We start from the raw sequence: 20,919 nt of genomic DNA on the forward strand, positions 1-20,919 counted from the left end.
AAAGCACTTTGAACTGCAGTGTTGCTGAAATATGCAATATTTAAACAACATAATTTAATTGTTATAAAATAACAATTAAACTTGACTTGAGGTTTATACCATTACTTTATTATCACAAAGGGCTTTGGTCATAAAACGCCTTAGAATCAGTATTTTATTTGGCAGATAAAGATTTTACAAACCCATATGTATTTTCTGCGATATTTTATTTATATATAAAATAATCCTGTGTCTGAGTAGTCTATGTAATAGATCTACCACTAGATTTAACTTATCTAGAAATTAAATATTTAGTCCGCAATAATAATAAAGTTACAGTTAAAAAAAAACATTTGCGGCTTGACCGTAAGTGTTTTAGATTTTAGAGCGTATTAAATAAAAATTAAATAAATTAAAAAGAATAATTGAAAGTAGCGGAATAGCCTTTTAGTCACGCGCCAACTCGGAAGATGTTAATCGGATGCCAACTTCAAGTGAGGTAGCTTGTTGATTGTTACTAAGTGAAAATGGTTCACTATGGTCGTTTTACGTTCACTTACTTCGGTAAGCTTTATGTTTTAGATATTGTGATGGGGTTTATTCAAAGTAACCAGACAGGAAACGGGTGGAAAGAGATGACAGTGTCCTAGGTACTATAGGTGCCTCTACACCAGGTAAACATTCCGTTCTGTCTGTGTTACTACGCTCACCTTGCATTTCCAAATATGAGCATCCGGTCTGGTTCAGTTCAGTGAAACACCTGTCGGGAGGGGCAGAGCTAAGATAACCGAGAGCGCAGCTCTCTAGGTGTGGCCCGGGTTGTTTTCAGCAGCTGCTGCGGTTTCACTAGAGACATTTCAGAGGAGACGAGCCTGACAGCAACAGGGAAAGAGACGATCTCAGTTCTTCAAAACTCTTTGGATTCAGTGGTAAAAAGTCCAGCGGAGCCCAGCGGCGTTTTGGTCGATTCAGCTTCAATTCAATTAAGGTACTGTAAACACCTTTAATGAGAGACACAAACAATTTTGTTCAATGCCACGAGGTTTAGACATGGAATATTTAGTCTGGGTATAGTACATGTATGTAAAAGTAATTGGTATGTCATAAATATGCACTTTTGATAGCCATGCGTCTCTTTTGCTCTCTATTTCATTTTCTTCGCGTGCAAGTGCGCCTCTGTTCTGTTACCGTAATGCGTCATGTATGCGCAAAGTCAATCTTTAAAGGAGAAAGTTACCGTCAACTGAATTGACCACAGTCTTGACAGGAAACATTTCCTGTCAAGGGACAAGTGCTTCACGCAATTTGTCTGTTGCGTGGATGGTCGCAGATTCACTTTAAAATGAGTATTAAAAGTGACATGTTTTTACATAATAGCATAATTTGTACCTTTAACAGAGTTTGATAACATGGATTTGGTATATCCAGTCTAACAGAAAACTTCTTGCAGGTTGTTTTGATTGGCACTGTTTAGTGGATCAAACAGCGATGTCCTCCAAACCCAATGGAAGCCCCCCTCCCTATGAAGAGGATGATAGATAGTAAGTTGTTGTTTGTTTGTTTTTGTTGTTGTTTATTTAGGGTTTTTCTGTCGATATTCATCAAACCCTCATGAAACTGTTGACGTTGTAGCAGTAAAAGAAGCACAATTTAACTGTCAGTTTTAATTTTTACTATTATTGTTATTATTGCTAATCTTGCTTTTTTATATTGCTTTTAACACTTTTTTAAGAACTTTTTGTGTGAATCTTTATACCTGGTGCTGCTGTTACACCTGAATGTCTCATTTACTGGAGAGTAAAGGCCGTTTCTACTCTGATCTATGCCAAATAAATATTTTAAAAAATCATTTATACCTGACATTTGTCTTCATAAAGTTCTAGTTCTCCTCCAGCACAACTCCCATCTCTGTCATTGAAGATTTTTTTGAAAAAAGTCCAAATTTGAGATTAAAGAAATATTTTTTCCCCCAGTGGTCCTAATCCTCTTCCATATGTGTATTAAAGTGTCTTCTTTGAATATATTGGATCAAATGCATTTTTAATTTTTTTGCTCACCATTACTCGATAAGCATTTTTTTTTGTTGTTGTTTGAACTGTAACGGATAGAAACAGGAAGAAGTATTACTGCTTTTAAAATTCATCTCATGGTTATGACTGTATTAACTTATTTGTAAGACAGACATCAGAACCAGAATCTTGCAACAACAACAACAAAAACAAATAAGAAATCTGCTCCAAAATCTCTGAGATTTGTTTTCTGCACTGTCCACTTATTAATGAAATCTAAACATTGTAGTTTGGGTTGTAACAGTGGTTTATTTATTCCTCTTCCAGTAATGGACCTGCTCAACCAGCCTACTCTTATTACCCTGACGATGAGTTCCAGCACTTCTACCGCTGGTCCTCGCCTCCAGGAATCCTTAAAATCATGGCCATCATTACCCTTGTGCTGTGTGTGGCCATCTTTGCCTGCGTTGCCTCAACACTGGCGTATGACAGTCAGGCCATGTCCAACTTTGGAGGAACGTATGGAGGATCTGGAGGAATGTACGGAGGATCTGGAGGAATGTATGGAGGATCTGGAGGAATGTATGGAGGATCTAGCTACTATGGAGCTGGAACCAATTATGGCTACGGTTCAATTGGGGGAAACTACAATGACCCGCGTTCCGGGAAAGGGTTTATGATCGCAATGGCCACCTTTGTCTTCATCTTCTCCCTGGTCGTCTTTATCATCATCGTGTCTCATCAGAGCCTGTCTCAGAGCAGGAAGTTCTACTTGGCCGTGTTGATCATCTGTCCCATCCTGGCACTGTTGATGCTCATTGCCACCATCGTGTACTTGGTGGCAATAAACCCCTCATCCCAGACCTCGACAGTTTACGGCAGCCAGATTGCGGCTCTGTGTGCTCCATATCAACAACAACAGGTGTCAGGAATCTTTCAGAACCAGTACCTTTACCACTACTGTGTGGTGGAACCACAAGAGGTAAACCCTCGCAACATTGGCGTCATCCTGTAACACGCGTCCTGCGTGTGAAATAAACTCACACTCTGTGGTTTATGTTCCACTTCAGGCCATCGCCGTTGTGTTCGGCTTCTTGGTGACCGCAGCTTTGATCATCATGCTCGTCTTCGCCCTCAAGACTCGGCAAAAGATCAACAACTATGGAAAAGAGAACATCTTGTGGAAGAAAGTCAAAGTTGTGGATGATCTTGCACCTCCTGAGGACGTTGAGGCGTGGGTGAGTGATGGAGTATAGTCTTCATACTTTACTTTTTGAACTCTTCCATATGGGCGAGTTGAGAGCAGATCGGCCTACAAAGTTTTGAAAACACATTTGCCATTTCTCTGTCCAATCAACTTCTGCCAGGTGTTTATTTTCAGAAAAGGGGAAGTGTACTTAGTTTTTGCTTGGAATGCAGAAAACATTTGTTCTTGTTTCCATCACATCAGCTCCATTATGACTCAGCACGAGACATAGATGGAGACATAGATTCTGTTTGCATCTGATTGTAAGGATCAGTGCTCTGCCCTGTTCCATTTAATGCTTCAGGTAATATAACCTATGGTTTTAAATTGGAGTCAACCTTAGTACAAATAAAGCACAGTTGATTTTTTTTTTTACTTTTTAAATTATTATTTCATTGATTAGGTGGAAAAAGGCTGACCCAACCAACTGTGCCCAATGTGGAAAAAGTATTTACCCCTTTAACCTAAAAGCTGCTCATGTCACCCTTTAGAACATCTATTAGACAATGAGTGTTTTTGTTTTGTGAGACAGTGATATTATGGTTCATGGTTTCTTGGTTCCATCAATTATAGGAAGTCATCCAAACCCAGACAATCACACCACCACCATAATCCACCTTTCAAAAGTTTGGAAAAGCAGAACTTGATCAAACATTCCACCTTTGTGTTGTTAGTCCGCAGAACATATTTTCCAAAAATCTTGGATTGATTATATGTTTTTGCTAAATGTCAGCAGGACCTTTGGGCTCTTTTTGTTGGGCTTTGAAACTAACACCACTAACAACGACCTACATGGGCAGCTTGAGACGTTGTTCTTGGTTGTTTTGTGACCTGCCTGATGAGTTGTCGATGCACTCTTGGAGTAACTGTGGTTGGTAATCAGATTCATCGCCATGGAGACTGGCTCACACTGTGATTGACTGAGAATTGAAAACCTTGGGATTTGCTTTAAAACCCTTTTGAGATTTTGACCGTCAGTGACTTTGCTTCTTGTTTCTTCTTGAATTTCTTTAGATCAGGATAAGATGCGTTTATAACCTTTAGCCTGTCTCATGTTGGAAGACAGATCATTTTTAATTTGATGATTCTACAAGTGTAGCAGTGAGAGCTACAGGTGTGGATGAGAGATATTTGGCCAAAAAAAAAAACATGACAGTTAATCCATGATTTTTCAAGGGTATTTGGGATGTGAATTATTTTCAAATGAAACAGTTTGGTTCGTTTGGATAGCTATTCCAAACGATAAAATGATAGATAAATAGATAAAATGAACTGAAAACACCATTAACATTTTTCTGGTATTTATGTGTTTCACAAATGCAAAACTAAGTTCCTCTCAATTTATTTCTTGTGCCGAGTCATCATGGAGATGTGATGAAGGGTGGTTGATGGGGGTGCAAACAATGTTTTTTTTTTCTGCTTACCAAGCACAAACCATTCCACTAACACTGCAAAAGCACAAAGTCTTAACAAGGAGTTTTGGTTTAGTTTCTAATGCAAATATCATAGTACACTTTAAGACAAAACTAACTTGTAAGTACACCTGTCATGGTAACAAATTTTGCTGGATGATAAATTGCCCAAGATGTTATTGCGATAAATGATAATATTATTGTTGTTTTCTTGAGACCGTTTTTCAATTAATATAATGGTAATGGCAATACAATGCAAGAACACATTCTCAAAGATGTATAAACTTTAAATTCTGATGAACATTTAACACTGGAACTGGGAGACATTTTAAATATAAAATAAATAAATAAGATAAACAAAACAACAGAAACTACAAATAATCTAGTCTTTGGTAGAAAGAGAGACAACAGAAATAACAATAAATTGTGAAAATAGAAATTGAGTTTGTTTTAATTGATCATGCGATTAATTGATTTATTGCTTCCTGTGACAGACCTACTTTTAGCAAGATATGTGAGCTTGTTTAAAGTCAGTAATTCCTTAATATTGATATAAAAAAAGTACTAGTTTCATTGACAGATTATTTCACTCATATTATGGTGAAAATGCTACAAGTGAAATAATCTGCCAGTGAAACTAGTACTTTTTAAAATTAACATTAATGAATTACTGACTTTAAACAAGCTCGCATATCTTGCTGAAAAGGTACTTATAAGTTACTTTTGTCTTATTTAGAGTGTACTTAAATATTTGCTCTAGAAACTAGATCAAAGTACTTGGTAAAATGTTGTCTTTTTGTAGTTTAAGTAGCCAAACATCAGGCAGACGTAAAATGGATACATAAATGGTTTTAGGTGCTGCCGATCTAAATTTTGTTTGTTCGTTGACCGACGGCTTTAATGGTTAGGTAAACATTGTAGTCTGATACATCTGCAGGTTTAATTGGCTTGATTTAACGTGGACACTTTGATCGGTTTACTTAGTTGGCTGGAAGATGTCCAGTCAACTAAAAACGTTGGACTTTTACACGCCTAAGCCTTAGCAGAACCTCTAAGCTAATGCTTAAAAAAAAAAGGGTTAGCTTGTGGATTCTTTCTTTCTAGAAAGAATCTCTCTCTAGGCTGCTCATGTGCTCTCGGACTGTCAGCAGGTGACGGAAGTGAAGGTAATAAGTGGTAAAACCAGTTTAGTTAGTGTCTTGTGTTTATGAACAGTGAAGAAGGTGGAGTTTAAAGTGCTTCCATCTACAGTTTCAAGGCGTGGCATGCAGACTGATAACAGTTTCAGTTTGGCTCAAGTAATCAGAGGAATCGACATTCTGAACATATTAGCCGCGAACGTTTCCACTGTTTGAAATGTCAGTGTTTACATTTAGCAATGAGTCATGCTTTTCGATGATACTTTTGAAATGTGTTTCATAACGTTACGGAGTGAGCAGTGTGAGTGTGTGAGTCATTTTTGATGGGAATTATGATGAGATTCAGTTCTGCCAAGTCCCAGTATTTCAGCTCACTTCAGAGCAGCAAACAGGAAAAACAGGCCAGACTGCTGCTCTACTGTATACCACTCAGCAGTTGGACCAATAACACAACAACAACAGCATGATACTAAGAACCACAGACATTTTCCCTGCTGGTGTTTGTGATAACCTATTTGAAACTGCTTATGCAGACTGCAGAGACCTCTTTGGGGCGAGCTTCCTGTTTTTCTGGGTGTAGCCTAGTTATAAAACAAAGGGCAAGTTCATACAGGTGTATCATGCCAGAAATGTCAGAAATTCAGTGGATTTACTCAAGCAAGAGTCTGTCAAAGTGGCCATTCCAGAAACTGATATAAAGGTAAAACAACAGTTTTAAATGGACAGTTTTCTTATTCAATCAGGGCTTTGGTGGTCTGTCACTGCAAAATGAGGAGAAAAAAAAGAAAGCAAAATATTGTAACTGAAGTGGAAACAGGGTGGATCAAAAGCATCTGTATATACAGAATATAATTTATTGGGTATTAAAGCGTTTAAAAGTTTCACTTTAAGTTGTCTAAGGAAGACAACTTAGACAACTTAATATTTGGAATGCTTCATAAGTTTTCAGAATTAGTTATTTAGGGATTTCATTAAATATATTAAAATGTGTCCAATTTTATATAATCAATTAGAAATTTATTACAAAGCAGTTTTGTTAGGAACGGATACTTGGGAAGTCCAGATCAAAAACTTTCCGTCCCCTTTTATTGAGTCATTCAAGATAATGCATTAGCACAGTCAGAGTCCTGGTACTAAAGTCAAATTCATGCCATGTAAATCCTTAAAAACTCCCCTATATCGTACAGTAAAATATCACATTTGCCTAACTGCAGCACACACAACGGCATTGATATTTTTTTCTTGACTGCACAAATAGTTTGTCCACAAGAGATTTAAGAAATAAACTGCGGTATTTAAAAAACGGATCTCCTAAAACAGGTTTAATTTATATTCTTCTAAATACGTATTTGCCTTGATTCATAAGGCCATGGTCTTCAATAAACAACAATCTTGATTTGGATAATGTTTTTTTTTTTGTTGTTTTTTGTTTTTTTTAACAAAGCAGTCTGCTGAAGTGCTAGGCTAATAATAACATGTCAGTTTTGATATGACTTGTTTCGCTTTGTAAAAAATTTAATTACTGCTACAGCTATTATTTATTTATTTACTTATTTGTCAAAGGACGGTACACGTTAATCAACATCACATAATGTAAATATGTTCAAGTTATCTAAACAGGCTCATTTTTATTGCAGTTGTTAAAATTGACCTAAAAATGATCAAAATGAAAATTGCAAATCAAATGCAATTGACGCTGAAAGACATGAAGTGTGGACAAAGCTTTCAGAAAATGTTTTCTTGCCTTCCAGACTTTGCTATTAACATCATAAAATTGAACGCCTGTTGTTTCAGCTGCTTTCTGAACACTTGGTGGGAGACATCTGTAGATATCTGTGTTTTGCCCTCAGGGACACAGACAGACGGGGAAGTAAAACGACCAATAGACTCAGTTACTGTGAACATCGTTGTGAAATTTGAAAAAAAAAATTAATTAAATTTATAAAAGGGGGTTTAGAGCAGATCTCTGATTGTTAGCTCACAAGTTAAAGTAGTTTGCAGCTGTGCACAAAACAGGATCTGATTGTTTGCAACATGACTTGCAGAAACTCCAGACAATAGACCTGAAGTTTCGCTTTACCGGGGAAATCGATACCAGTCATCTAAAAATGTCAAAACCAAGACCTTCCTCCAAACTATTATTCACTTATTAAATATACATGTAGATAATCACAGAAACTTTTACAATAGATATTTGTAAATAGTTTTGTCTTATCCAAAGTAACGGCACTTATTTGGTTAAGAAAAAGACGCAATTTGGCAAATAAACTTCCAGATTCACACTTGGACTAATTTTTAAATCAACAGTTTTTTTTTCTTATACGTTTAACTTTTTTAAATTTTTGTTATCAACATTTACCGGAAATTACACTATTTTAGCTTCATATTGAAATCTGTCATAAATCATAGGTCATGTATGTTGTAATGCATTTTAATAGTAATTTATTTTTTTATCTCTTCTATCAACCTGCTGGGAGACTTCAGATGAAAATTAGCCTCTCTGGCTAATTATTCATGTTGATTAATATGTGCAGCAAAATAAAGCTTAAAAAAATGATAAAATCTTTAATGTGATGTTTTTGTTTGAATCTCTCTTGAAGGTGAACAACGTCTCTGCTCCTCCTCAAGAGGCCCTAGCTGCAGACTACCCAGACTATCCAGACCACTCAGACCACTCAGACTACCCCGAGAAGCGGAGAGGCTCCAGGAGTTACCTGGATGATGAGAGCAACTATGACAAACCCCCCATAAGCTACACCCCACAGTGAGGATTCATACTTAATGCTACTAAAACAGTGTGTTTGAAAGGATTATTGCTTGCTAGTGGAAAATCAGCAAGCGTTTGTGGAAGTGACGCTGTAACAAAAGACAGCAGTTCACGAGACCAAAACCAACTGAGACATGAGTCATGTCTTACTTTCACTGTGAAACTATGGGAAATGTTTCTGTGCTGAGGGAAGATGACAGTGTCTAGTAGTAGTTGAGTTATGCAACTTTGTAGGGTCCCCACACCCTACATAGTTGGATGTGGGGGCCCAACTATAGGGTCCTCTTGGGGTCCTCTTGGGGGGCTCCCAAGAGGACATATACATATTTATAAAGTAAATAATAATGAATAATACAAAGTAAATCCTTTTACACATGAAAAAAACCCCAATTTCTTTATTTTTTATAGTTTGTATAGAAATAACAGGGAATCTCTTCCACTGTTGGAGAAATATAAGATATCAAACATGCTTACTGTAAATTTAGAGTTTATCAGCTGATGTTGCTTTTAAATAATTAAAATAACATGTCACACTTAAAAAGACCTGTAACACTAACAGATTTTACTGGACGATGAATTCTCCCAAATAATATTGCGATAATGTTGTTTTGAGACCATTTTTCTAGTGATATATTCATAACGGCCCAATAGGGCGAGTTTACACTCTCAAAGGCCAATAAAGTTTATTTTCTGTGAAGAACATCTCACGCTGGAGCTGGACGATATTTTAAATATTCAAATATAAATCACAACAACCAATAACAATAAATAAAATGTAAATAAAAACCACACACAACCGGAACCACAACTAAAATGGATTGTGATGTCACTGTAAACAAAATTGCCATTCAAGAAGTATTAGTAATGAGAATGGAAATGATTAAGCTCATTTTATTTTTTTATGTTCATTGTGGCAGGTTTACACTCAAATGCCACTCTGCATCTCAAAATCCAAACATTTTCTTTGTTTGCTACTTTTGTAAGATTGTAAGACATAATAAACACTGGTATGATAGTTACAAATGATAGTAGGTATGCTACACATAAAGTAGCTTATGAATGATGAAGCAACTGGTGTCATGTTAGTGTGGGACGCCTCCAAATGAAAATCTGTAATTCTGCTTTTGTTTAGAAAGTTTTGCTTCGTCTCGTCTCAGGATGTTTGCTTTTAGTAAAACTTGGCCCTGCATCTAATATTAATATAATAATGGTTTTAAATTCTTTCCTTCACAGACCTATGGTTGAAAGGCCCTTGCAGAACGAGGCCCCTTACAGCAGCAGCAGCTCGGAGATCACGAGCTCAACAGGGCGGCCCAAAAAGAGGCGCGCAGGACGGCCACGCCGCGCCGACGGGCAGGACTACGACACAGACTACAACTCGTCTGGGGACGAGCTGGACGACAACGACTTCGACAGGTAGCCAGGCAACCGGGACACGTCAAGCAAAGCTGAGACTCTCATATACGGTTCTGTGAAAGATTAAAGTTGATCTAATCGTCCTCCCTCCCGCAGCGAGTTCCCGCCAATAGCAAACGAGCAGGAGCGCAACAGCTACAAGCAGGAGTTCGACCGCGACCACCTGGAGTACAAAGACCTGCAGGCGGAGCTGGACATCCTCAACAAGGACCTGTCCAATCTGGACAGAGAGCTGGACGGGCTGGAGGAGGGAAGCCCACAGTTCCTGGTGAGGACTCCCAAAACACAGCAGTGTTTTCCTGAGATGGGCAACTTTTATTTATCGTCCAGCCAAAGGCAACTCAAAGTGTTTCTAGATAGAAGTTAAAAACAACCTACATTAAAAAAAACAGCAGAGTCAGCAAAAGCAAATAAAAAGGTTTTTAGCCTCATTTTAAAGGCAACAACAAGCAGAAAAATCCTGTTTATTTTTCGACAAAGCTACATGTTGAAATGTGTGTTTGCTTGTTAACAGGACACTCTGGATGAGTACAACAAGCTGAAGAGAATCAAGAAGGTGAGTTTTATTGTTAAGGTTATAACTAAACAGTTTAGTTTCAGGAGAGCTTTGACAACACAAGACGAGACTGTTCCTCTGCAGGACATTTTCATGTTGCTTCAGCTTCTGCGCCCTGGTTTCCAATCACAAATCACCACCAGCTCAGTGAGGAAGCGTATATAACGTCTTAGAGGAAATTGCTTTCAAAAAGGTTTAGTTGTGTTCAAATAATTACAAGTGGGCTTTGAAAGCTTTTCTTTCCATACACATTGACGCATTCAGAAAACTGCAGGCTGTGTTTTGTAATAAAAATATGATGGCTGTAGCATTCAGTACTTTTCAGAAAAGAAAATCAAAATTGTAATTTTTTTTCACTCAAAATTCATAATTTTTGTCACAAAATTCTTTTTTTTCTCAGTTCATAATTTTTTCTCAGAATTTTGACTTTTTGTTCTCAGATCAAAGTCAAAATTCTAAGGAGAAACAATGGAGTAAATAATTTTTCTATTAGCAGTAATAATTTTACTTATAACAAGAAATTGTTTTCCTACTAGTGAAATAATTAACTGGTATTTTACTGGGTACTTTACCATCAATATTAAGGAATGATTGATTTAAAACAAGCACCTATATGAAGTTGGTTTCGTCTTGATTCAAGTGTACGGAGATGTTTTTACTGGAAACTAGACTGTTTTTGCAGTGTACTCCTCCTTTCTTCCCTTCTTGCTCATATAAACTTTATTTTGTCTCTTCAGTCTGCAGATTACCAGGTGAAGAAGCGCAGGTGTAAATATCTGAAGCACAAACTGAACCACATCAAGAAGATGGTCAGTGATTACGACCGCAGGACCTGAATGAGTCTGGATTAATGACTCTTGTCAAGTGCAGGAAGGACAGCTGTAAATCTGGGTTAGCACTTTTTTGTTTTTGACAGTAAGTTTGTCTCCAAAGGACAAAGATAGGGTGATTTACATGAAAGTTGTGACAGCTTGGTTGTATTTTATGTTTTTTAGCACCACAGAAACAGATTTTTTTTTCTTGTATTATGCCGTTGTTTGTATTTTGAGTGATTATCATCACACATATTTATTGTCTAGTGGAAGAGTTTTGCGACTTGTCTTTTAAGAGAACAGAATATGAAAAATAATGCTTGGTTATAGTAGGTTCCCCTACACCAAATTGATCTCAGCTGATTGATTTTTCATTACTATTTCACTGTAAAATGACTGTAAATATGCGGGTTGTGGTTTTGTAAAGGTTCTCTCTTGTACACAGTTTGGAATATTAGCATATCTCTTATGCTGTGATACGTTTTGCAATGATCTGTGATGCATTTTTATTTGAATAAAATCTTTTATTGAACACTGTTTTTGTTTTTTAACTGAGCAACAAACATTTTAAACATTTGCAGTCAGCAACAGAATTTCACAAACATTTTTTAAACATTAATATGAAGATTTCTTTCTTTTTTTTTTACAGCAGCATCATTCAGACATTTTATAGCATTTTTTATTAATATCCAGTGTAAATTGGCGCCTTGTAATTCATTGGTCATTATTACCACAAGGGGGCATAACTGCTATTCATTTTCTAATCCTGCACACATCGTCACCAATGTTTCTGAAAGTGTCTGCTTTTGTAACTTTTGAAAGTAAAACTTTAAATACAGGCTTGAATTCAGGCTTTGATCCTGCACTGTCTCTTCATTGGAAAGTTGTGATAAAGTCTTTTATACAAGAGCAGAGCAGAAAACAACATTATTCCTCCACTTGTTGCTGGACATCAAAACAAGAGGAAACTGTATGTTCAAGTTGTTTGGTTAAAAGAAAAAAAAAAGCTGAGTTTTAAATAGTAAAGTCTGCTAAAATTGCCTAACTGGGACCTTCCTCCACTCTGAGGATGTATTTACTTTCCATCAAGCTCAAGGTGATACATTAGTTATTACAGACAACATAAAGTTTAAGCCTTTCAGTTCATGCTTGAAAGTTTCATGGAAACAATACAGAAATGAGAAACATTGGGAAAGTCTTGACAAAAGGCTCCACTGCTAGTTTTTAATTTTTTTAATTTTTAAGCACAGATGGTGAGAGAGAATGAATTAGGCTGATATTTTAGCATTTCCAAAACCTCTACATTGGTAGACTGTATTTTTTTTTTTTTTAAGTTATCCCCCAAAATCTATCTAGATGTGGATGAGAGGTACACAGAGAGGACAAACCATCATTATTACAACATACCTGGGATCTGGGATAGTGTGGACAGAACCTGAAGCAACAAACAACATAGCATATCCTGGCGTTGGACTGTCACTGAGGTACAGTGCTGTGAAGAAGAACTGGATTCAAAAACGAGTTTTCAAGTATGAAGAAGTCGTCCAAACCAGCTTGGTCTTACGTAAATCTGCACCTTTTGCCAGTCTTGCTAGCAACAATTATCAGAAGATCAAAATCAAACGAAGACTTGGCGCTGTGATTTGCATCCTTTTCTTGTCAAATGGTTGTACAACAAGTTGCAATAAACAAAGAAATCAAAGTAAGAAATAAGAAATTAATAAGAAAACAAAGAAGGATGAGATAAAATGGAGCTAAATTAAAATAGGATAAAAAAATTGGGGTTATGACAACAAGCACATGAAGACTATATCAGAACATTAAAGCATCACTAAAACGTTAAACCAAAGAGTAAAAATGTGTTTTCAGTGGTTTATAAAGCTGGCCAATGTACAAGCCTTCTTTATCGACAAGTGACGATGCATAACACAAAATACTTGAGCTTAAGTTCCAGAATCAATTATCCTCTTCAGGATTTTCTCATTGACTCAGTGATTGCAAACATTTAATCTCTTGTCTCACTCTTATGAGTTGTTGCTCATTAGGGCGGGACAACCAGGTTTTGGATCAGAGGGTGTTGGTTTGGTTATTACATTTCCACTAATAAAACAGATAAACATAGGAAATTGCTCATCATATTTGGTCTAGATATGTTTGTCTTGCCATCTGCAAAATTTAAGTTTACCAGAAAAGCAAAAAAAAGAAGAAGTCTTTAGGGGGATTGATACTCTTTCACAGCACTGTACTGTGTTGTCTGTTTTCTTTGTCAAGCCCAGGGTGTGTTTGTTTTATTTTTTACTTTTCATAACAAATTTCACAATGATTTCACAACAGAAGCCGCCTTGAACACAGTGAACACTCCCTGTCTCTGTCGCCTCATTTTCAGACCGAGCTTTTGAACTGTTCGGTCTGCATCGAGTGTCTCCTCAACAGCATCCTCCGGGTCAGTTCCTTCGGTTGTCCAGGCGGGGCGCAGGGCAGGAAACCCTTCTGACCGAGCTTTTTTTCGGAGAAACAGCTTCCGTTGCCCAAACCATTACTAGCAACGTTGACGTTGGGGTTTTTGGTCAGCGGTGGCAGAGATCTAGGCCTGGCCTGATGGTTGTGATCCAACAGGAACGTCCCGGACCCCCTGCGCTCATACAAAGAGAACACTCTCTTGCTGTGGCCTTTCAGGGAGTCTCTAGAGCCCATCGTGGTCGAGCAACGCAGCGGCGCCAGTTTCTTGCCATCTAACGGTGCTTTGTCTCTCTGCTCTTCAGAGAGACTTTGAAGATCCACAGCTAGCTGTGGGTCGGAGCCGTAGATGTCTGCGCTCAGCTTATGTGTCTGTATGACATGATTAAGGCTCGATGAGGCCAAGCCGTGAAAGGTCGCACCAAGGTTGCTGCCACCACAAAGAGCTGAAGAGCTGGCAGCTGGGTCTGTGCCATGAGTTTCAGAGTGCAGGTTGGGGTGAGAGGCAGAGTGGGATGAAAGCAGACCTGATAAAGAAATCACGTCTCCTTCGTGTTCACTGCAGTCATTCTTGCCATCTTCTATGCTTCTATCCTTTGCTAATCTTCTTCCATAATGTCTGAAGCCTTTGGGGCTATTGCTGCTGTCCCTCTCAAGGTTGGGGACTGTGAAGGAAATATTTTCAGTCAGGTTAAAAGTTGCCTGGCGTGGTTCAGTAAGCAGAGACGCTGGGATCTTTAACCAAGGCTCAGAGTTCAGTCTCTGCAGAGGTTGCTGTAGTCCGCCTGGCGTCGCTTGTCCGAGACCTCGAAACCGAGATGGCGAACACGGATGGGAGCTGGCACCGCAGATCTGTCCTTCTTTGAAGGAAAACACTTGCTTGGGGGGACATAAGGAGGAGGACGTCCACTGCGGGGAGGTGATCAGCTGAATTTCAGAGGGAGACGCAGGTGCTGCTGTAATCGGATTGGTCTCATCAACGGGATCGGCGACAGGCATGCTGAGGTACTGCTTGGCTGCCAGGTTTCCGTTTGGAAACTTGTCAGTGGTTATGATGATCACCTCCTTGCCCTTTGCCTTGCATGTGTCGAGCAAAAGCTTCAGTACCTTCCAGTCTCCGGCCACGACCGCATAGACCAACGCCGATGTTCCGGACTGGTCCTCTAAGCTGATGTCGGCTCCGCTGGCCAGGAGCAAAGACACCACCTCGGGACCGGCCTGATCCCGGCAGGCATGCATCAACGCAGAGCGTCCTTCCTTATCCTGAATGTTTGGATCTGCTCCTCTCTCCAGGAGAAACTGGATCAGCTTAACCCGACTGGCACTCTGGGCGTCGGTATGCTTGGTTCGACAAGCCACCATTAAGGGCGTCTGGCCTTGGCTGTCACTCTCATTGATGTACGCTCCGCCCTCTAAAAGCAGCCTTGTGAGCCTCAGTCGTCTGAGGAAAACTGCTTTTAGCAATGGGTTACCTGAATCCACTGCTATGCCCGGATTGCAGACTTCTGCCTCCATTCCTCCTGGCCCCAGATTAAGATTCCCAAGATGTTGTAGGACCGATTTCTGTGAATAATTACAAAACAGTTTTAGAAAACAAGGTAAAGCACCACAAGAAATACTACTTTAATCTAACATAGGAATCAGATGGAGAACAATGACCGTCATTATTTACGGTATATTAAATATTCTTTACACGGTTGGACCTGAGGTTGTTTTTAACTCATACTGTCAAGCGTTTCCCACTTTCTGGGTTTAATCTACAGTTTCTTCCACTTGAGAAGGCAGCTTGCATTAGAAGAGTTTGAACTGGACTTCACTCAATGACCGGGAATCAATTCTTTCTCTTGCTGTTTTATTATGAAAGTTATCAGGGCCAAAACAAGTGGAAAACCTCAGAATATGTTAAAGAAAACACAAAGAAGTTAAAGACAACATAAACCCAAAAAGGCACAATCAATTGACAAAACCCCCAAATTAACGCCCAGATATTACCCTTGAAACAACGAGGCGCCCAAAAGCAAGCAAACATATTTAAAGTATTATTCTGTTGTTGAAAATGAGAGTGTGTTCTCAATCAACATACCTGGCTGAATAAATGAATAAATAAAAGGTTTTGAACAGGAAAACATGGAAAAGTTTGTCCTTATTTCTGCAGACAGAATCAGTTTGTCACTTCTTCTTCTGCAGTGGCAGCCGCATTCTGCCAGCCTTTGTACTGTTTGTCCTTGGTTCTTTCAATTAGACTGCATAAGATGCTAGGTACCAATGTCTCAGACTGTAACAAAACACTTTCCTACATGAGTCACAGGCACTAAAACAAATCTACAATATATATATGATTCACACCTGCCTCCAAATACACTGAATCGGATTAAACAGAAATGAATCAGTAGGGTTTCTTTAAACTTTGTTCATTTGTTTGCATAAATAATTAGAATAACTGCAAAAGATATTGTTGCATAAACAGACCAAAAAGGAGCAAGTTACAAAAATAAAAATCAATAACAAGAGGCCAACAGTCTGTAAAGAAATTTCCAGTTTGTGCTTGTGTTCATGATGCGACAACAATCTGCAGTCCATTTGTCTGGACCAAGAAGTGAAGTTGCCAGACTGAATGACATGACATAATGACATGCAGGTTAGGCTGAAATCTTCCAGGAGGAAGGAGTTAAACTTCAGCTTTCAAACAATGCCGATGTTTGGCATGCCTGCAGTGAAACATGGAGATAGCGTCAGACTCTGGGTTCTTATCTTCAGATGGAACAGAGGTTTTTGTTAAAGTGGATGAAGTCATGATCCAGTTTGGCTCTCAAACCTCGTTCAGCGTCACAGTGGATCCGTGCATACGTGCAACTCAACAAAGGAATCTCTTCAGAGAAAAAAAGCAAGGTTTTGAAATGGCCTAGTCAAAGCCCAGAACTAAATCTGACAGAACATCTGTTATGGTCACCTGAAGAGGAAGAGAGTTTCTCAACGTCTGAGAGATGTGAAGAACTTTTGTAAAACACAGAGGGCAAATATTCTGATAGACTTTGACTGAAGAAATCTGACTACTGAAATTATTATATTTCAAAAGATATTTCAACAAAATATGTTTAAATCTGCAGTATGCAACTTTTACAAAAAAAAGGTGTTTTGCACCTATATGTTAAAACTGTCATTATGTCATGACAGTATAATATGAGACAACCTGTGAAACAATCAAGCTCCTCTACTTTCTCCCTGTTCTCATACCGGAGCATGATTGAAAGCGCCAAGACCCTCCTCCTGGCTCTGATTGGTTGCTTCTATCCGGGAACAGTGTATTTCTGCAGATGGCACAGGCAGAAGGCAGAGGAGCTCTTATTTTTTTCACAGATTATTTGTCTCATACTCTACAGTGAGAGTTTGAACAAATATGTCAAAAACATGTTTTTTTTACTGACATACTGTATCTTTAAAGGAGGGATTTGTTTAGCAGCTGATCTTTGTAGGATAAATTACATGAGGGAAAAGTTTTGAAGTGATTTATAATTAGCAAATTTAGTAATATAACGAAAAAAATAACTGATCTTTTAACATTAGTGTTAAACAGCCACTTTTTAACGCCTTTTATTATTCCTCTCATTACAAAATGTCATTATTTGGTACATATTTTTTCATAAGATCCAGAGTTGGACGTTAGGTCAGACTTTCCAGCAGTTCGTCTTCCTAAGCTGCAGCTGGAAGCATCAAGTTGAGTCCATTGACTTGGAAATTAGCAGAGGTCAAGCTTTCATCCCTCTGCTTGTCTGAGATGCTAAACCTTTTTGTCGACAGCTACAGACAAAACACCACCTCCGACAGAAGGGGTGGAGATGGTGTGCCTTTAATCGTGTTCCCTATTTTGGTCATCACTCCAGTCTTTCCTTTGCTGTTGCTTGGTTGCACAAGTCAGTCATTAATTAAAGCAGTAGTGCCGTACTTTAATTGTTGCTCCTGCTCTCTGCACTCTGAGGTTTACTCTGCCTTGGTTAGAGTCTAACCGTGCTTCTTGGACAGACAAGTCAATTATTCCTGTAACAATAAAATTTGCCAAATATTTTTATATATCTGTTGGTGGCAAAGGGTTTCTGAGTTCTGAAACTGTAGCTGGAAACAATCTGACTTTGAAACAACTTTCCTTTTTTCACTACGTATGTGGTCAGCCATTTTGGTTCTCAACATCAGAGAGAGGTTTATGAAAAATATGCAGAATAAGCAGACATTTTGCATTTTTGAAGTGTTGCAAAGAATTTAAAGTCACTGAAGGCAGTTCTCCAGGGAACGTATTTTGAAAGAGAGACTTTCTGGATAGAACACAAGAACACAAAACCTGATTTTTAAAGTGAGTTTTTCTAGCAAATGTTCCGATCCACAATGTCATTAAGCAGCTAGAGCGAGTAAATGCAATAAATAAGCTATTGCTGTAAATACCAATTTCAAGTATCTTCCGACCGGCTGAATGTAGCTTCTATTGTCATGCAAAGAGTTTTTTTTTTTCTTTTTTTTACATTTTTGAACTATTCTGTGTTATTAGAATTGAACATAAATTCTAATAATACAGAAATGTCCAAATAACATAAATAAACACTAAAACCTAAAGAGTAGATTTTTTTAAGTGGTTGTAAATTGTGGGAAAGAAAGAAGGTAACTTCTGGTGAGGAATGAATCAGGACGCCCCCTCACTTACTCCCACGTTAAACGGCAGGTGTGTTACATCAAGCACACATGAACAGCAACGCTCAGCTTTTTGACAGAGCTTTGCCTTGTGAAAGCTCTGGTTGTTTAGTTTTGAGTTCCTCCCGACTGTTAACACGAGCTAACACTGCGGTACGATTAAAAGAGCTGGTTGACGATCTGGGACTGTAAAAACACAGAATCTTACCAGCAGTTTTGGTCTAGTTTCTAGTGCAAATGTCTTAGTGCACTTGAATAAGAATGTTTTAAGTAAAAAATACCTTAATATTGATGAAAAAGTATCAGTTTCATTGGTAGATTATTTTACTTACAACATGGGAAAAATGTCTTGTTATAAGTTGAAACTTGTACTTTTTCATCAATGTTAAGAAATAATTGACTCAAAACAGGCTCCCATTTCTTGTGGAAAAGTTACTTGTAAGTTTGTTTTGTCTTATTTTAAGTATGCCAAGATATTTGCACTAGAAACTAGAGCATTATTTTTTCATTCGGCTGTGATACAGCACACACACAGAGCAGTAGGTGTGGTGTAAATGAGCCTCTTTGTAGAGAGTGAATGCAGGTAGGTGAGCTGAAGCATCTGACTGCAGGTCGGCTCTGGTAGTGATTTGGATGAAACAGTACCTCAGTGCAGCCTTTCAACGAGGCACCGGCCCACATAGAGGACATGATTATGGTATCTCTGTGTCATTCCCAGGTCACCTAATGGTTCCCCAATAGAGCATGTTAGTGACCAGCTCTGACATCAGCTCTGACCCGATGCTGATCTGCTGCAAATCAAGCGCCATTTACAAAAACCGTGGGCCAAATTCCCCAGTCTGACAACAGACAGAATGCTCCTCAAGCAATTTCCTGATTCCAAAGGTATGGCAGTAACGAGGCCTGGGTGCGGCTGACGATGCTGGACCAAAAACGGAAGTGAAACCATTGTTTGAAGACAAGAACATTTTGCATCTACTCTGATATAAAAAAAATGTATGATTTGAAACATATGTTTGTTAAGAATCAAAGCAGAGCTCAAATGTTGTTTGTGTGAAAGTGAGCATCTTCCTACACTACAGACATGTAAGCCACACAATACCAAAACCTCTCCATAACTGTTTAAAGTCTGAAAACTTAAACAATATGAACTGCAAATTAGCATAAAGTAAATCTGTACAAGTTGTTTTAGGATCAGCTTAATAGACAAAAAATACAGCTCAAGATATCAAGGTTGAAGGACACAAATTGAACATTGAAATTCTCATCCCACCACTTGTTTACTCTTCCCTGCTAATTCACCACATACTGAGGGTTTATATCCTGCTTTGATCTCATAAAGCTTATACAATAATTATCCAAACAGGGGAGATAAAGGACAGAAGACTTCACTTGATCATCGTTAGCTTAACGTTCGTCCTGCAAGAGAACCAACGAGCACCGTGTGATATCCTCTCTACAATGCTTTAGTCAGAAATCATAAAAAAACTACATTGTTATATATGATATACTTTCTGCAAAAATTGGACATTATTCAAAAATATGCTACCTGCAATTTTCAACCACATTCCAAGGAAGAGATATTTTCTTTAAAAAAAAAAAAGAAAAAGAAGCTATGTTAAGTTGTAAAGTTTAAGAGTAAAAGCTGCCTGCCTAACTGTGAGTGTGTGTGTGTGTGTGTGTGTGTGTGTGTGTGTGTGTGTGTGTGTGCGTGCGTGTGTGTCCCCACTTACCAGGTTTCAGTCAGTCAGGATCAGTATCCTCCTGCAGACGTTCACTCTTCTGGTGCAGAGCAGCAACTGAAGAGATGATTTATGTATGTGTCACTCTAAGAGAAAGGAGACACTAGAAACAGCAGTCAAGGCTCTGCAGGCTGACTTCTCTTCTTGGACAAAGAAAGTGATGAAAGACAGAGAGACAGACAGAGAGAGAGAGAAAAAGAGAGAGAGAGACAGAGAGAAAGATGGAGAGAGAGAGAGAGAGAGAGAGAGAGAGAGAGAGAGGGAGAGAGAGAGAGAGAAGGCTTGTTGTCAGGCAGGTCTAAGAGACAGTTAATCCACCACAGCATCAGCACCATCAGCATCAGCAGCAGCAGCAGCTCAGGAGAGTTGCAGAGAGGCAGAACAGGAAAGGTTCACAGAGATGAACGCACAAGGTGAAGCGCTATAGCAACCCGGCTCTGCTGCCTCGCCGGTTTGTCTTTTCATTAAAGGGGCTCTAATTCAGCATAGGCTCGCTAATGGTAAAAGTAGACGAGCAGGACTTTCAATAGTTCCACTAAGAAAGGAAAAATAATTTCATCCAGCTTATCAATGACATCTCCATGACAACCATCAAGGAGGCCGAATGACGGCACACGTTGTAATTGTGCTGGAGGAACTGTTCTCTGTGTGTGTGTGTGTGTGTGTGTGTGTGGGAGTGTGTATGCACCTGTGTGCGGGAACCAGAA

The 20,919-nt window shown here is 38.6% G+C and overlaps 2 protein-coding genes across 4 annotated transcripts; one reads left to right on the top strand and one right to left on the bottom strand.

The window, feature by feature from the left end:
* The first annotated feature begins 774 nt into the window (after positions 1-774).
* Positions 775-11,868, top strand: oclna (occludin a). Of its 3 annotated transcripts, XM_016663655.1 has the most exons (10): positions 775-972; positions 1,430-1,520; positions 2,316-2,503; positions 2,546-2,970; positions 3,059-3,226; positions 8,386-8,549; positions 9,786-9,968; positions 10,065-10,236; positions 10,483-10,524; positions 11,262-11,868. In XM_016663655.1, exons 2-10 carry the CDS (start codon positions 1,468-1,470, stop codon positions 11,358-11,360), a joined length of 1,494 nt encoding a protein of 497 aa, XP_016519141.1. In that variant the 5' UTR covers positions 775-972; positions 1,430-1,467; the 3' UTR covers positions 11,361-11,868. The 3 variants fall into 3 exon arrangements, with proteins under 3 accessions (XP_016519141.1, XP_016519140.1, XP_007577345.1); XM_016663654.1 differs by having other exon boundaries at positions 776-972; positions 2,316-2,970; XM_007577283.2 differs by having other exon boundaries at positions 776-967; positions 2,316-2,970.
* A 705-nt stretch (positions 11,869-12,573) lies between these two features.
* Positions 12,574-20,796, bottom strand: ankrd34ba (ankyrin repeat domain 34Ba). The gene is made up of 2 exons (XM_007577285.2): positions 20,204-20,796; positions 12,574-15,356 (listed from the first exon to the last, which is right to left on the bottom strand). Exon 2 carries the CDS (start codon positions 15,306-15,308, stop codon positions 13,719-13,721), a length of 1,590 nt encoding a protein of 529 aa, XP_007577347.1. The 5' UTR covers positions 15,309-15,356; positions 20,204-20,796; the 3' UTR covers positions 12,574-13,718.
* Positions 20,797-20,919: the final 123 nt, after the last annotated feature.

This window comes from Poecilia formosa, unplaced genomic scaffold, assembly GCF_000485575.1.
Source record: "Poecilia formosa unplaced genomic scaffold, Poecilia_formosa-5.1.2 Scaffold436, whole genome shotgun sequence".
NCBI classification, from domain to species: Eukaryota; Metazoa; Chordata; class Actinopteri; order Cyprinodontiformes; family Poeciliidae; genus Poecilia; species Poecilia formosa.

Bases quoted from the DNA above. Each gene is read 5' to 3' on its own strand.
- ankrd34ba (XM_007577285.2), bottom strand. From the start codon at position 15,308: ATGGAGGCAGAAGTCTGCAATCCGGGCATAGCAGTGGATTCAGGTAAC.
- oclna (XM_016663654.1), top strand. From the start codon at position 1,468: ATGTCCTCCAAACCCAATGGAAGCCCCCCTCCCTATGAAGAGGATGAT. The intron at 3,227-8,385 runs GTGAGTGATGGA...TCTCTCTTGAAG, and splicing joins CTGAGGACGTTGAGGCGTGG to GTGAACAACGTCTCTGCTCC. The intron at 10,237-10,482 runs GTGAGGACTCCC...GCTTGTTAACAG, and splicing joins AGGGAAGCCCACAGTTCCTG to GACACTCTGGATGAGTACAA.